A 17,781-nucleotide genomic window follows, 5' to 3' on the forward strand; every position below is an offset into this window, starting at 1 on the left:
ATATATGTCAGAAAGTATGGCATTTCAATCAAGCAGTACTAAAGCATCGTGATAATCGTCTTATCGCTGGGTAACCCGAAGTTATAATAAGAATAATTGATCAGTGATAAGACAGCCGAACGATTACTGTCATCCATTATACGTCATATCTAGCAACACGCCGCATTTCATTATCTAGTCAAGATAAGCTTCGAGTGGTTGATTTACAGATAGGCACGAACTATTGATGAAGAAGTGTGCAAAGTTATCCAGCAATGTTTATTTGTTCCACTTACTGGTCTTCGAATTTTTTCTTCCTGTTCGTCTGTGGAGTGGACGTTGTATTAGTTTTACAGCTATCGGTTATGTTTGTAGTACAATTTTGTTGAAACCATGTCTTTGTTTTCTTTTACTGTTTCATTTTAGGACCCGGCGACACAAGTACCACTCGCCGAAAGCGATTTCACCCTCTTCGGAATTTACGGCGAATCTTCCGACGCCGAACGGTATCATCGGCTGATGCCACACCTCGGCAGCTGCTGGGTAAAAGCCAAACCCACATTCACTTTGCCACATCCGGTTGCTCCACTACGGATGCCACACTGCCTCGCACCGGGCTAGGGGTGCCGATCACAATTCGGTCCGATTCAGGAGGTGGCGTGGGCGGCGGTGGTGGCGTTGTCGGTGTGGTTGGAACTGGCCTCTACAAGCGAGAAACCTACCGGCTGCGGGACGCGGATGATCTGGACAAGGACATGTCGGATTACCAACGGAGTTTGAGCGAGGGTCGGCTGGTGGATAGGTGAGTTTGGGATGTTATTGATTCGATAAGTTATATAATTATTATCGGTGCTATCAGTGTTGTCAATTGCAAGCGATGGGAAATTGAACTGAAAATTTGTTTTTACATTGGAATGTGAGAATTTTTGCGAGCCTTTCTCATACCCAATAATTATCGCTTTCAACTGTAAGTACTTCGCTAATCAATAAACGACGCAATTCCACGAAGAACGGAAGACACCGTCGTGATTCTCCTTGACTTGTCCTGCTGTTCCCAATATTTGCGATAAGCCGATTAGAGAAACGCGTCCGCTATTAGGTTGAATAGTAAAGGCTTCCACGAATTCAATGCATACCTGCGGCGGCCCTGAACCTCCGCCTCACAAAAACATTCGCCTGATAGCGAAAACAACCGTACTGCTCTTTCAACCGCCCGTTCCTTCGCGCAAATGCTATCTTATCAGCTGACAGCGATCGCGTAAGTGCAAACATTCAGAGTACCTATACTTCATCAATTAAGTGTGGGGCTATTTAGTGCTATCACATAAGCTCTGCTAATTACTCGAAGATTAACGTTCAATCAATATAATCGGGTGTTGATTTTCGGAAATCTGTAACGACGACGTTATCTCTTCTAAAAAAAAAGAATGGCTTCGAGTCAATCCCAAACAATTTCAAACACATTCAAACCCCGTTGTGATTCTTCATCACTGTTCAGGTGAGGGCATCATAAATTTGTTGAAATTCACAATTGGAAGCTATCATGAGTTGGCCTTTAAGTTGACCGCCACCACCGTCGGTATGTCGTTCGTTTTTGTGTAAATTATTGTACAAACCATTGAACGTTCGATTGCACATCGTGACAAGTATAAACACTATATTTTTAATCCGTCAACCATTTGAAAACAATTTATATTCATCCAATTAGGTTACAATCAACGTTAAAAAGTGTTTTGATAAGTCAACAGATATCCAGTAATGTGCTCGAAACAGAGATTTGAAATTCATTTTCACTTGAATGTTTTATTTGGCAAATCAATTTGTCTCAATTCAGGTTTGCTCAAGTCAATCTTTATTCTCATCAGCATTGAGGTGGTAGTGTGAATTTGATTATGCTCAATTGAATTAGCTTTCCAGTGAAAATAATTATTATTCGGGGAAAAATTGTTCCAAGAAATAGATAGACTCAAAAACTAGCTTTTAACAATAATAAATACCAATCTTTAAATTCTTTATCAACAAATTTCAACAGATATTCTTCCTATTTAACAACACAGATAAATTAATGAAATTTACACGATGTTTTAATCAAAGGTTCTTTTGTGAGATAATCATCATTTCAATTGAAAATTTGATTGCGAACCACCAACGATATAAACTACTTCACCACCAAATAAATTGAGATATAAAAAGTTAGGCAGTTTTTTTACTTTGATTTTACTTTAGTAATTTTATATTAAATTTCATTCGCCGAATATTTATTTCAAAAATTTCTTTTCAATCCATTTAGTGGTGTGGGTTATGACACGAATTTAAAATTAATTTTGACACAAATTCATTCAGATTGATTTGGGTAGTTCACAAAAGCTTCAGGAGCTTACGTTCCATATTCGGCAACATTCCAGAACCCGAAAGTATCAACAGTAATAGGCATTTGAACCAATTGCAGAAAAAATGTGCATAGAAAAAAAAACTATAAAATGAGCCTAGAAATTGATTTAGTCATCTCCGAGAAATTTGAGCATATAAAAAAAGATCGGTCGGTTCCGTCATTTATTCGATCAGTCATGTGATATTCGAATTTGCAAGGCCGGTGAAAGAGGTGAGTACGGTGGGTAGTACTACACACCCGAAAATTCTAAAGGTGGGTAATTACCCACCTGAAATTTCTAACGAAAAATAATAGTAATATTAGCATCATTTATAACAATAAAAATAGTTTTATTGTAACTGAGAGTAATAAGTAAAATCAGAATTATAAAATGCTAGTACTCAAGGTAGAGCAAGGATGTGAAGAAGTACAACAAAAAGGTAAGGCGTGACAATGGTTATTTGAGCAAGCAGAAATCTTTCAGTGACTTAACTTTTACCTTTAACCAAAGGGATCGAGTTTAAGCATCTCATTCATGGAAATCACTCGAATCTCTGGTATGCCGGAAAGTACCGAAAAAGGTCTTTTACCATTTACTATACTAACCGGAAAAAGTAAAGTTACCAGAAGTTGTCAGTTTCTACTTGTGACAGCATTCTTATACACATTGAGCTCTTCACTGTATGGATATTTTTCTCGATCTCTATACAGCTAGTTGAACATCAGAATGAAAGGTTTATTCGAACTATTTCTTATGCCCCCAGAACACAGTGTGCTGGCTGTTTAGCCTAGGTTGTATGCGGTATTCAGTAGCGCTGCACTCACCGCTACCTGATGGAAACCTATCATGCTATTTTTACTTTTTCACTATTAGAGATAGTGAAGAATTAATTGTGTACGAGAATGCAGCCGCAAGTAGAAAGTACCAGAGACTCGAGTGATTTGCATTGATGAGATGCTTAAATTCAACTCATCTTGCGAAAGGTAAGTTAGTAAAAGATTTCAGTTTGCTAAAATCAACCTTGTCACATCTCGCCTTTCAATTCTTTATCTTCACATAAATGAAATCACTCAAAATCTTTTGACGTAGGATTGCGTCTTTGTTTTCTATACCGGGGATGCAAATTCAAAACATAGAAATAAAACCATATAGACAGTGGTTAGGTTTTGAGCATCTACAACTCAACCACGAACAATGTCTACTTCTCCCTGTTTTTCAAACCATTGTCATTCCTCTAATTGATATGACGGTTTCGTATACATAAGTTCACGGTTTTTCATATGATTTCTGCTCTTCAATGAGTGCGTTCGCATTTGAGAAAATTACTCACAGAAAACCAAATTCAGTGTCGAATCAACAGGCACTCTGTGCGGTTCGATACTGCCGTAGAGAAGGTTGCTTCCACATCGTCCAAAAAGTCCAGGAACTAACTAGGAAAACAACATTTCTTGAGCATAATTTCTTTATTTATTACCTAAATTTTTTATATCATAGTTTTAGAATGATTTGTACATGGCCTTCAAATAGGCTTCAGTCTCTCAGATCATCGAATGACAAGTAGTCGCTGTGGGCTAGGTTATTGAGAATATGGTGGGTGAAGAAACAGATCGGTGCCCAATACGTTCAATTTGACGATTATTTTCATTGACTTGTGGCACGGTGCATTGTCTTGGTTAAAGATGATTTTTTTCTGCTTCATATGAGGCCGTTTTTTATGAATCCATACTTCAAACGCATTAATAACTCCTAACGCATTAAAAACTAAAAACTTTTGTTGGTACTTCCTTTTCAAGATAGTCGACGTTAATTATACCTCGAGCATCTAAAAACTGACGCCATACTTGTTGCAGCTACCTGTTGCGTTTTCACCGTTTAAATGTTGAAACAACTCCGGAGAAAAAAGATAGATCCATGTTTCGTCCACTATTTCATACCAACGCAAGAAATCCTTTTTATTGCGGCTAAACAGTGCCGACCTGGATTGTTGATGCGTTGTTGCTTTTGATAGATGGTGAGCGAACGAGGCACCTATTTGGAAAAGATTTTTTTCATGCCAAGATTTTCGCATACGATCATAAAAGCACTCCCAGTTCAGTCGGACTTTGATTTTGTGTTCATTCATAACGATTATCAAAACTTGCTCACATTTTTTCCGGATGACTGCTTAATTTGGTCACGTTTAAATCAGAAAAACAAAATATCGAAAACGATTCAAGCTTCGAATTTACGTGTCTCATGCAAAGTTATATCGAAACAAAATATTATTTAAAAATCGACTAAATAATATTTCAAAATAGTGGGTCGGTCTCCCTGCTACGAAAAATTACCCACCTGGGCTTAACATGTTTCACCGGCTCTGCGAATTTGATTAACAACCCAATAGTAACTTTCAAACGAGCCTAAGCTAGTTGAAATCGGTTTCGCCATTTCCGAGAAAATTGAGCGAGGGAAAAAAGCGTGGTTTGTGGGTTACGTATCAGATTCTTGATTCCGGAGTTATGGGAAAAAATGTGCAAAAAAAATAAAAATATGTGTTCTAACTTTTCTCAGAGATAGCGCGACCGATTTTCACAAGCTTAAATTAAAATGAAAGGTCCTGTGGTCTCATGCGTAACTCTTGAATTTCATCCGGATCTGACTTCCGGTTCCGGAAATATAGGGTAAAGTGTGTTAAAAATTTTATACCATCACAGAAAAAAGCGGAGAAATGTAAAAAAATTCTAAATCTTCTTCATATCTATTCCAATTGATAGTTTTTATCAACGGACGGTAAAAAAACCGATTCCGGTTATTGGATGGTACGATTGAAATGAGAAAGGCATCATTACACCACTAGGTGGATTAAAACAGGTTTTTCAAATGGGTGTCACTCATACCACTTCTGCCTTTCTCATATAGAAATGTTATGCAATCACTGTGAAATCCGACTTTTTAACCGAAGCCCGGAGTGCCGAGTGTCATATACCATTCGACTCACTATCTATGACTATGACTATCATCTTCTCATTATGATAGAGTTAGATGAACCGAAAAGGCTTCATTTCAATGTATCTGGATCTCAAAGTTATAGTAAATTTGGCGGAGTTGGAGTAGACTTTGAGTTGGAATTGCACTTCGTGATAGACCTAATGATTGAAATTTGTACTATTTGGATATTGCTCTGCTTTTCCCTGCTCCTAACAAATAAACAAATAAACAAAACAATTCTTGGAAGAGGCAGATCATTTTCACTGTGCTGTGTCTTCTGTCTATACGTTTCATTGAATAAAACTTTGACCACAATCAAAGGCTGTGTTACTAAGGAAGGAAAGGAATGTTAATCCGAAACTAGTTTCTAGAGATCGCCGATCCACTGCATATCCAGCAAGTTACCACAAGAAATGATATCGGGCATAGTGCACAGATTATTTAACCGAATCATTTTCAATGATAACAGTACTGACGAATTGGCATATAAAATTGACGATAAGAGATGCGGAGGAATTGAATCCTCCATCACCTTTCGTTCACGAAATCGTTTGAGAACTTTGCTCATTGATAATTTTTTTCTAGTATTTCATAGAGTGCTCCCCTTGATGATTTTGCAATCGACAGTTCGATTGCGTTGAACGTTTAGTGCGGGTGTTTCACCTTTCAGTTTGCATCACAAGTTTTTAAAGTTGTTCAAGAAACAATTTAATCGACGAGGAGAGTCCTCATGATCTTTCAGTATGCGCTGCATTTAAGTTGCGTAAAGACAAGATGAAGCTTTCTTTAAAAGCACGGTCTAAGCGTACATATGCAGAAATGCTTTAAACGATCATTGATGTCCCACCTTTGGAAACCAAAAATGCGGAGCTAGAGGAATCTGACTCTGACGGAAATAGTGAAGATACCTCATTTGTCACTCCTCAAAGGTCTGTTGAGAGGAGATTACCAAACCACAAAGTACCAAAAAAGGCACCTAAAATTACACCTTCAAAAAAAATCCCCGTGTTTAATCTAAAAAGCCAAATTTAAAACCAAAAACTTTGCCTTCTGGTTTGTCAAATTCACAAACCAATCCAGGAACTAGCACTAGAAAAGACAATAATCCAGTGGGCTCCGTTTCACAGCCACCATCAGGATTACTGAAGTTTTCGGAAATTGTAGAATGGATTTTCGCAGCATTCAATTTTTCTGAACCTCTAAAGACCATCATAACAGCATTCCTTCCAATAGCTAGAACTTTTTTGAAACAGTTATCAGCTCAATGGCCAGTTCTCTCAGGTTTTGTATCGTTTGATGGATAATTTTTCTTCCGCTGCAAATGATCCAATCACTGTCCTGCAGTGGAATTGTCGAAGCATCATGCCAAAGCTTGATTCATTTAAAGTTTTGTTGCATAGTCAAAAATATGATGTATTTGCTTTGTGTGAAACATGGCTTACATCAAACATAGTCTAAAATTTTAATGACTTTAACCTCATACGTCTCGATAGAGACTCCCCGTATGGCGGAGTGCTTTTAAAAATTAAAAAAAGCTATTCGTTTTATAGATTAAATATTCCTTCGACTTCTAGCATAGAAGTGGTTGCTTGTCAAATAAACATTAAAGGAAAGGACATTTGCATTGCTTCGGTATATATTCCTCCAAGAGCTCAAGTTGGACAACGACAGCTTACTGGAATGGTCGAAGCCTTCCCTGCTCCACGATTGATTCTGGGAGATTTCAATTCGAACGGAATTATGTGGGGTTCCGTTTACAATGATAACAGATCATCCTTAATATATAATATTTGCGACAAGGATTCCAAGACCTCCAGCACGTCCAAGTGCATTAGATTTATCTCTTTTTTCGACTTCAATTCGACTAGATTGCACCTTGAAAGTACTTCCTGATTTACACGGTAGCGATCATTTACCAATCATCATCTCAAATAGCAGTAACAAAGGCATTGCTAATTAAGTTAATATTCCATATGATTTGACAAAAAATGTTAACTGGATTAAATACCAACCGGGGAAATCAGCTTCCAATCACAACTCATAGAGACTCATTGCAATGTTGTCCGGCATAAAAAAATTGTTCGAAAAAATTATTCTTCGACGTCTCAACACTTGGGTCGAGACGAACGGTTTGTTGTCAGATACTCAGTTTGGCTTCCGAAGAAATAAAGGGACCAATGATTACCTTGCATTACTTTCGTCTAACATTAAAATTGTCTTCGCTCAAAAACAACAAATGGCATCTGTATTTTTATACATTAAATGAGCATTTGATTCAGATGCCATTGATGTTTTTTCAGACAAGCTCCATCAGCATGGACTTCCAGTGATTATGAATAATTATTTGCACAACCTTTTGTCAGAGAAATGCATGTTTTTTTCACATGGCGATTTGGCAACATTCAGAATTAGCTACATGGGTCTCCCGCAAGGCTCATGCCGCAGTCCGCTCCTATATAATTTTTACGTGAATGACATTGACAGCTGTCTAGTAACCCCATGTACATTAAGACAATTGGCAGATGGCGTGGTTTCAGTTACTGGACCCAAAGCTATTGATCTGCAAAAACCATTGCAAGATACCTTAGATAAATTGTCCGTTTTCGCTGTTCATCTGGGTATCGATTTCTCTGCGGAGAAAACAGAGCTGGTCGTCTTTTCACGAAAGCATGATCCCGCGCAGCTTCAGCTTCATATGATGGGAAGAATGATACAACAGGTTTTGACTTTCAAATACCTTGGGGTGTGGTTTGATTCCAAATGCACGTGGGGAGGACACATTAGGTTTCTGATAACAAAATACCAACAAAGAGTAAATTTTCTTCGAACAATAACAAGATCTTGGTGGGGTGCTCATCCGGAAGATCTAATAAAATTGTATCAGACAACGATACTTTCAGTGATGGAATATGGATGCGTTTGCTTTCGTTCCGCTGCATACTCTTATATTATCAAACTTGAGCGAATTCAGTATCGTTGTTTGCGAATTGCTTTAGGCTGCATGCATTCGACACATACAATGAGTCTTTAAGTTCTGGCGGGAGTTTTTCCATTGAAGGATCGTTTTTGGGAGCTTTCATCGCGGCTGCTAATAAGATGTGAGGTACTGAATCCCCTGGTTATTAATAACTTCGAAAGGCTAGTTGAGCTTCAATCTCAAACAAGATTCATGACAGTATATTTTAACCATATGTCACAGGAAATCAACCCTTCAAGATATATTCCTATCCGTGACAGCCTCCTAAATGTCCCTGACTCAACTTTATTTTTCGACACATCCATGCAGCGCGAAGTGCGTGGAATCCCGGATCACCTACGCTCGATGGAAAACCCAACAATATTTTCAAGTAAGTTCAGGCATATTGACTCTGAGAAAATATTTTACACGGACGGATCACGAATTGAAGAGGCTACTGGGTTTTTTGTATTCAACAATAATGTTTCGGCTTTATTTAGGTTTCAAGAACCTGCATCTGTTTATATAGCAGAGTTAGCAGCAGTTCATTACAGTTTGAGTGTAATCGTCACATTATCTCCAAACCATTATTTTCTCTTCACAGATAGTCTGAGTGCAATTGAAGCCATTCGCTCAAACGCTGCTGGCAAAAATGAACCGTTTTTCTTGGGCAAAATAAAACAGTGTCTGAACGACTTATTGAATAATAATTATCAAATCACAATAGTTTGGGTTCCGGCTCATTGCTCCATTCCAGGCAATGAAAGAGCCGATATTTTAGCCAAATATGGTGCTATTGAGGGTGAAATTTATGAGAGACCAATTGCTTTCAACGAATTCTATAACGCGTTTCGCCAAAGAACACTTGCCAGCTGGCAAGCTTCTTGGGATAAAGATGATCTGGGTCGGTGGATGCACTCAATTATTCCTAAAATATCGACAAAGGCATGGTTCAGGGAACTGGATATGAGTAGGGACTTCATTCGTGTGATGTCCAGACTCATGTCCAATCACTACACGTTAGATGCACATCTCCTTCGAATTGGACTTTCCGAGACTAATTATTGTGCTTGTGGCAAAGGCTATCGCGATATTGATCATGTCGTTTGGACATGCGTGGAGTATCGTGATGTCAGATCTCAACTAATAAATTCCTTGCGTACCCGCGGTAGACTATCCAATGTCCCAGTTCGAGACATTCTTGCTCGTCGTGACCTTCCTTACATGAAACGTCTTTATCACTTCATTAAGTCCATTCTAGTTCTAATTCAAATATTATTTTATGTTAGACTGTTCTCCCTTCCATGAGTTCAAACAATTGCCAACTATATGATATTGAATAAAAGTGATGAACAAACCTGAAATAGTTATAACACCATGTACAAAATAAATGTATTTTAGTCGATGTAATTTATAAAAGCTGCTCGCTTGATAAAAACAGTGATTAGATTAACTAATTATTACCAACATACTAATATGATATTCGAAACATATTACGTTTAAAGTACTATGTACTGTGGATGCCACGGCGAAAAAAAAACTTATGTATATCTATATATATAAAATTGGATGTAAGTTTGTATGTTTGTAACGCGATAACTTCGGAACTACTGAACGGATTGCCACCAAACTTGGCACAGGTACTACTCGCATTTCAGAGATGGTTTAGGAAGCATTTTTATTGGAGAGGGAGCGTAGCAAGTGTAACTAACAGGAGGGGGTCATGGAAAAATTCATATAACTTGAAAAGAATCGATACGTTTTGAAGACCGTAGAAACATTTTGCATAACTTAGATATGACAATATGGGGGATGGATGTAGCAAGTGTCTTTAAATAGGGGGTGTAGTGTTTAAAACGGCATAATTCCAAAACTACTGAACGGATTGCCACCAAACTTGGCACAGATACTTCTTGCTCTTCTGAGATGGTCATAAGGATATTTGAATGGGGGAGGGAGCGTAGTAAGTGTTCTTAACAGGGGGAGGTCATGAAAAAATTTGTCTAATTTGACGAGAATAGATCCTTTTGTAAGACCTTAGAAACATTTGCATGTATTAGATATGATTATATGAGGGGTGGATGTAGTAAGTGCTTTTAAAAAGGGGGGTATAATGTTTGTAATGGCATAACTCCGGAATTACTGAACGGATTGCTATCAAACTTGGCACATGTACTTCTTGCTCTTCAGAGATGGTCATAAGCGTATTTTTATGGAGGGATGGAGCGTAGCAAGTGTCATAACCAAGGAGGGGTCATGAAAAAATTCATGCAACCGACATTTTTTGAAGATCTTAGAAACATTTTGCATACCGTAGATATAATTTAATGAGGGATGGGTGCAGCAAGTGCCTTTAAAATGGAGGGTGTAATGTTTGTAATGGCATAACTTCAAAACTACTTAACGGATTGCTATCAAACCTGGTACATGTACTTCTTGCTCTTCAGAGATGGTTATAAGAATATTTCCATGGGGGAGGGAGCGCAGCAAGCGTCCTTAACAAAGGTGGTCATTAAAAATATTATCTAATTTGACGAGAATCGGTACTTTTTGAAAACACATTTTGCACAACTTAGATAAGATTATACGGATATTCTGTGAGGAGAGGGTGTAGTAAGTGCCTCTAAAAAAGGAGTGTAATGTTTGTAACGGCATAACTCCGGAGCTATTGAACGAATTGCTATAAAATTTGGTACAGTTATTTATTGCTCTTCAGAATTAGCCATAAAGGTATTTTTATAGGGGAGAAAGCGTAGCAAGTATTATTAACAAGAGGGTCCATGAAAAAAAATTCATAAAATTTGACAATGGTCGATAATTTTTGAATATCATGCAAACATTAGATATGATATATGGGGGGTGGATATAGCAAGTGCATTTAAAAAGGGGGATGTAACGGCATAACTCCGACACTACTGAACGGATTGCTATCACACTTGGCATAGCTGCTTTTTGCTCTTCAGAGATAGTTGTAAGGGTATTTTTGTGGGGGATAGAGCGTAGTAACTATCCTTAACAGGGGTAATGAAAAAAAATATTTAATTTGACGAGAATCGATACTTTTCGAAGACTATAGATACTTTTTGCGCAATTTAGGGTATTCGTGTAGGGTGGATCTAGTACGTCTCTATAAAAAGGGGATGTAATGTTTGTGACGGCGGAACTCCGGAACTACTGAACGGACTGCTATCAAATTTGGCACAAAGAAGTTCTTCAGAAATGATCATTAGGACATTTTCAGGGGGAAAGTGTGTAGGAAGTGTCCTTAACATGGGGGGAGAAGGTCGATGACGAAATTTGAAGAGAATCGACATTTAGACTAGAAGGAGGTTTTTGAAAATAAATTTTAAACTCCCATTTTTTATAAAACAAGAGAGTGGCAAGAATTTCAAGGTCGTATTTTTCTTTAAATAATTTCACAAGATCTGGTTCCATTTTGCCGGGGAATTCGAAGAACTAAGGGAAAATAATCTGTGTCTGCTTATGAACGTGAGTGTATTCAAGTCTCAGCATAACTACAACTAAACGAATCGCCATCAAGTTCGTCACATGTACCAAAGGTGGGAATCGACATTTTTTGAAAAGCACAGATACTTTCTACACTACTCATGGTAATCATTTAGTAATTTCACCGACAAAAAAGAAGTTAAATCAAAATAGATTACAAGGTTATTTTGAGGGTGAGAGAGAGAGAGAGAGTAGCAATTGCCCCGAACATGGAAAGTGAAAGGGAAAATTGATCGGGTTTAACGAAAAATTTGTACTTCTTTACGAGTACAGTATATTTCTAGCAACTAAGTGAGGTTTGTCGAGAATACCATGAAAATTATGATTATTGAGAGATCTGAGATGGGGCACTGATCATTCGCAATCTGAACATGAACGGAGTATTGTTCGATCGGGTTTCCGTCTAAGTTATGTTTCACTACAAGAGTATTTCACTAAGCAGGGCAACTTCGAGAAGTTTTTTCGGTCTTTCCTTCACGAAACATTTCCGAGCAACGCCGGGTAATTCAGCTAGTTGCCTATAAAATAAACGTATTTATGGGAAAAAAAATTATCGACATTAAAAACCTACAAGCTTCAATTGAAAACTAGAATAGATTTAAGAAAACATCAGCACTGTCATTTTCGGCTCTTATATTCAAAGGTTTCGATATTTGTAGTCATCGAAATGGAATCTGAGCTTTCTAATGAGTTTCTTCATCTTAATGTTGTAATGCATTTTTGAAAGCAAAGTTTTGATGAGTATCTTTAATTACCTAAAAGTTCCGATTTTAATTAAGTCTTGGTGTTACATTCTTTTTACCTATATGGTTAAGACTTCGATCCTATTACTGCTAATAATCTTTCCTGATCGGGCTTCAAGCAACTACCCAAGTAGCAAATGTAACTTATTAGACTTTCAAGATGTTTTACAATTGATTTAGAAATGTTATTTTTGTTAGATATGTTTAGAAATATATATCAAAATTGGTTTTGCAACTTATTACTGTTAAGTTTCACAATACTACCGAAAAAATCACTGTACAACAACTTTAAGTACATCTAAAACAATTGTGCAGTAAATCACCAACTTGGTAATGTTTCACTAGAAGCTCTACAAAAAATTTCACATCGTCATGTAAAACGGGAGTAACTATAACAATTGTGCAACTTATCAAAAACTTTCCAAACGGCTGTCTTAATTGTACTGGGCACAATATACGTCGAAATTGCTATAAATCTCTTGTGGAAGAAAAATTAGGGAAATGATTGATGCTCTCCGCAAGGTAAAAAAGGCTAATCCGAATTGATAACGTTGCTGTGAAAAATATATTTCTGCAGAGCCCGTATTGTTTTGGCTGCCTCATGAATTTTTAGATCAGTGTGCCCTGATTCCTTCAGTTTTAGAACAACATTGATATAAAATTCAAAACTTGCAAAAAAGTTGTGCAAGATTTATCTGTTTGAATTGAAAGCAAAACTTGCGGACATGAGATTATTATCATAAAAGTTGCAGGAATACAGCGTTATATAAGCAATGAAAACAAAAATCAATCAGATCATTTGTATTCGGGTTTCATCTCGCGAAAAAAAGCAAACCTGTCATCACTTTTTAAAGATATTGAACGAAAAGTTGATTTCATCATAGTTACTCCCACAGTTATATATTACCGCTTGTGCAACTTGTTTTTGCAACTCCAGCACACGGACTCACCAAAATAATACCTACAGTGGGTATCACAAAAGTCGGACCCGCTAAGATGAATGACTATATTGTATTGTTGTTTAATTCAACTAGAAGGTTGAAACTGATAAAAAAAAACAAAACGTAGAGCATTTCTTTCCGAAATATTAACATGTTAATGTTTACTGTTATTTAGATAATATATGTCATTTCGTTGGGTGAACCATTTTCTATTCAACTCACTGTTATCATCAAAATTCGTTTCGAGATTTTTCAGATTTAATTACACATTAGTTTGATTAAAATCGACTGAAAATTTGAAGAATGTTTGAATACATGTAGTTTAAACACCATTCCGATGATTCTCATTCAAAATAATAGACTGTTATTTTCACAGTAATTGGTGCACAATCATTAAAAACGCGTTAATTCAAAGGCGCTTGAAAATTTCGGCCGTACGAATACATGTTTCACCATAAAAATGCAGTTCGTTGTCGACTTTTCAATTACAAAAACACAAAGGATCAATTCTTCAATATGTAGGATTATCATTTTTCAGGTGCAGATTATTTTACGAGATCCAAGTTTGTGTTAAGATCCGTTGTATTTAAAATCCAATATGAAACTTATTCATTCGAAATTAAGTTTGCATGTTTTTGTAAACGTCATTCCATTTTTTGTTTACATTACGATGCATGAGTTTTTGTATCAGTTGCACAATCGTTGTGAATAAATGTTCGTAATAACGGATGGACTTAAAAATATGTTGCACAACACAGAAAAATTGCGCTTTTCCCATAACACAACAGTTACTAGAATAGTGATATAAACTAACTTGATAAATTGCACAATCAGTAGAAAAATACAGGACAGCAACTTAACATGCTACTTGGGTATATTCTTATGTATTGAACACAACTGTCAATCCGGAACGGTTATTTTATTTTGTTTAGTTTATAGAAGTTTTAACCTTTAAGTCTTCGGGCCAGAAAAGTTTTCTGACCCTATGTACGGAGTTGGGAATCGAACTCAGGTGGGCTGCGTGAAAGGCATCGACGTACCCATCACGCTATACCCAGGACGATTACGCTGGGTTTATTAGTAAAGGAAATCTTCAAAGTTAGGCATTTTAAATCGCATTTTTGTTGTGAAAACTTTAAGCCCTTGTTTCTAATATCTTTTTATACGAAAATTTACAAGTTTTGAATTTCTGAACAAACTTCATAATCTTACTTTGAAATTTTGCAACTTTGCAGCGTAATTTTTCTATAATACAATTGTCGTATTAGGATCTTTAGTTTTACCAAGTACCACTCTGGCAACGATTTCCACTGTACTGAAGAGTCTTTTCAAGAGACAACAGTCTGTCACTCTGTTCCCTAAAATCTTAAAATTCCATTCAGACCGTTTGTAGATTGTCGATCATGTATATCAAAGTTTCACTCCTAGTTTTCACATGACGATTTTTCGGCAATTATGACGATCTTCTTTGAAGTGAGGCATTGAATGCTCGAAAGGGTTTAAATATGTGATACATAATTCATATCATACAATTACTCACGACACCTCGTAACAATATTTTCGTTATTATCGTTGACCTGTACCCACTCTCTAGCTTATAATCGTTTACAATAATTAACGAAGATCCCAAAACTGGTTACGATGCGCCATATCGTGACGAATCGTTTGATATTCGAGTTGCACAAGTGAACGGAAACTCAATACTAAAAGAGGACCTTCAATCGCTCACGTATCATAATTCCATTTTTTTTTCTACCAGCAAAATTATCACATCCGGAATTCGAAACTGACCGGAAACAAATCCTACACGGTGCTTCAATCTGTCAGAGTCCACTTACTATATAACGAACCCAACCCAAGAGCCACTTTGAGCCACACTCACTTGAACAAGATTCGGCAATCAATTATCATGCGAAACGAACAATTTCAAGACTTCTTCTTCAATTGCAGGTTTTCTTCACTGAACCTTTCAATGCTATAGCCAATCTATGCGAGCTTAAGATTGAATAATCACATCGGCGGCACTTTACCGACAGGCAAGCAAAGCTGCCATAACTTATACTAAGACTCTAGTTTGTCTGTCAATTTACGATAAAAAGTGATTGTACGGTATCTAGCGAATAAGTGTCCAGTTGACTTTTTTTTAAGTTTCTGCGATACGAATACACAATTCGACCCGCATAATTTGGAGCAAATTGGTGCCACACTTGACGGCTCGTTTCACACTTCAAGAAACGTCTCCGGATGAAGAAAACCGCACTGATCAGAAATTAATTATGCAATTTATATGAAAGCAGTCCAAGCATCGATTGGCATTGTTTGTTGTGTTTTGTTGGATTCGTTGATTGTGTCCATGTCTTTCGAATGTACATGAGAAATGTGGTGAAATGGCAAACTTAAAAGATCAAACGGGTTGAAGATGATGAAATTGCATTGGAGATGAATTCAAGTTGCCAAAGCGGATTGGTTATTGCACACTGACATGTGATTTCGAGAACGTTTCTGTGCTGCAAAACAATGTCTAGGTGCTACATTACGATGTGGGACTTGTCGTTCTCTTTCAATAGTCTTCGCTTCCGGTTCAATTGCATGGCTAGTGCAGTGATCGTCTTTCCAGAAGTCGGAAAATCCAGTGGAAAAAGAAATGTATCATTATACTCTCAACAAAATTGTTTTTTCTTCTCAAAGAATTTCGAACAATCGATGAGAAAGAGAGTAAATTAATTTCGAACAAAGGGTAGTTCAAAGATTTTTCACAGGACGGCTTTAGAATTTTTCTCTAGGTTAACAAAATGAAACATTTTATGATCCACCTTACAAATGCAAATATAGTTTATGTGTGGTAAAGTAAATTGACAGAAAAAGAATTAAGTTTTTAAGAGGCAAAGATGTCTGAATACAAAATTAGATCGAGGTAACAACGAGTTACCTGACTGGCCAATTTTGTGAACTGTTTACTGACTCGCGAGACCAACGAAATATACTCTGAACTGCATTAAATATGTCTGGTGGTCTGGACTGCATTAACTGGTGGGTTGAAAAGTTCTGGGCCTAACGTGGGCTGAAAAGTCCTAGGCCTAACAAAGATAACATGATTTTTGTTTTGAATACGACTTACTTTACTAATCGTGAATATCTCTTGTTGTATTTAAGGCAGCCACATAATTTCTTCTCCACGCCATCGAAAATATGTTCAGCAATGTAGGATAAAATTTTCAGTTGCATGCGATAATCACAAATAAGTTGAAATGTTTTAAAATGTTTGGTATGAACGAGCATTAAGGTGAAATTCAGCGCCACAGTAAAGCGCGCAAAATTACAAATGCATGAATTGAACAAATCTCCGTACAAAGCGAAATACGGAATATTTTCAGCGATTGAGTTCTGTTGACTTACGACACGTTTTGTTTGCTAGTAAAACAGAATTTCTCTATGTATGTTCATAAACCATGAGTATTTTTAATTGCATGTTGTTTAAGACGGTCAATTTAGTCATTCAATTTATAACCCAAGTGCTTTTGTAACTGATTTGCTCGTATATAGCAAAATTACCCATTTTTTTTGTTACAGATCAAAATATTTGGAATGAGTGAATGCTAAGTGTGATATTTGTTGCTGTCGACTGATCACCTATACATCTACCCAAGTAGCAAATGTAACTTATTGAACTTTCAAGATGTTTTACAATTGATTTAGAAATGTTATTTATGTTAGATATGTTCAGAAAGGTTTTTAAATATTTTAACATTGATTGTGCAACTTATCACTGTTAGGTTTCACAATACTACCGAAAAAATCACTGTAGAACAACTTTAAGTACATCTAAAACAATTGTGTAGTATTTCACCAACTTGTTTATGTTTCACTAAAGCTCTGCAAAAAAATTCACATCGTCATGTGAAACGGGAGTAACTATAACAATTGTGCAACTTATCAAAAATTTTCCAAACGGCTGTCATAATTGTAGCGGACACAATATACGTCGAAATTGCTTTAAATCTCTTGTGGGAGAAAAATTAGTGGAATGATTAATGCTCTTCGCAAGGCAAAAATGTGTGTGCAGATTCCTTTGGCTTTATAAAAAACAATAATATAAAATTCAAAACTTGCAAAAAAGTTGTGCAAGATTTGTTTGTTTGAATTGAACGCAAAACTTGCAGACATGACATTATTATCATAAAAGTTGCAGGAATACAGCATAACATACGCAATGAAAACAAAAATCAATCAGATAAATTGTATTCGGTTTTCTACTCGCGAAAAAAATAAGCAGACCTGACATCACTTTTCAAAGATATTGAATGAAAAGTTAATGT

General features: G+C 36.7%; 1 protein-coding gene across 2 annotated transcripts in view; it reads left to right on the plus strand.

Annotated features, from left to right (window-relative positions):
• The window catches only part of LOC131437425 (putative uncharacterized protein DDB_G0277255), a 284,777-nt gene that overhangs the window by 235,361 nt on the left and 31,635 nt on the right, over positions 1 to 17,781 (plus strand). For both annotated transcript variants that reach the window (XM_058606752.1, XM_058606754.1), the window contains one exon: positions 406 to 781. In XM_058606752.1, the coding sequence (XP_058462735.1) occupies positions 406 to 781 (376 nt within the window). The remainder of the gene's footprint in view (positions 1 to 405; positions 782 to 17,781) is intronic.

The sequence above is a fragment of the Malaya genurostris genome, chromosome 3 (genome assembly GCF_030247185.1).
Source record: "Malaya genurostris strain Urasoe2022 chromosome 3, Malgen_1.1, whole genome shotgun sequence".
NCBI lineage: Eukaryota > Metazoa > Arthropoda > Insecta > Diptera > Culicidae > Malaya > Malaya genurostris.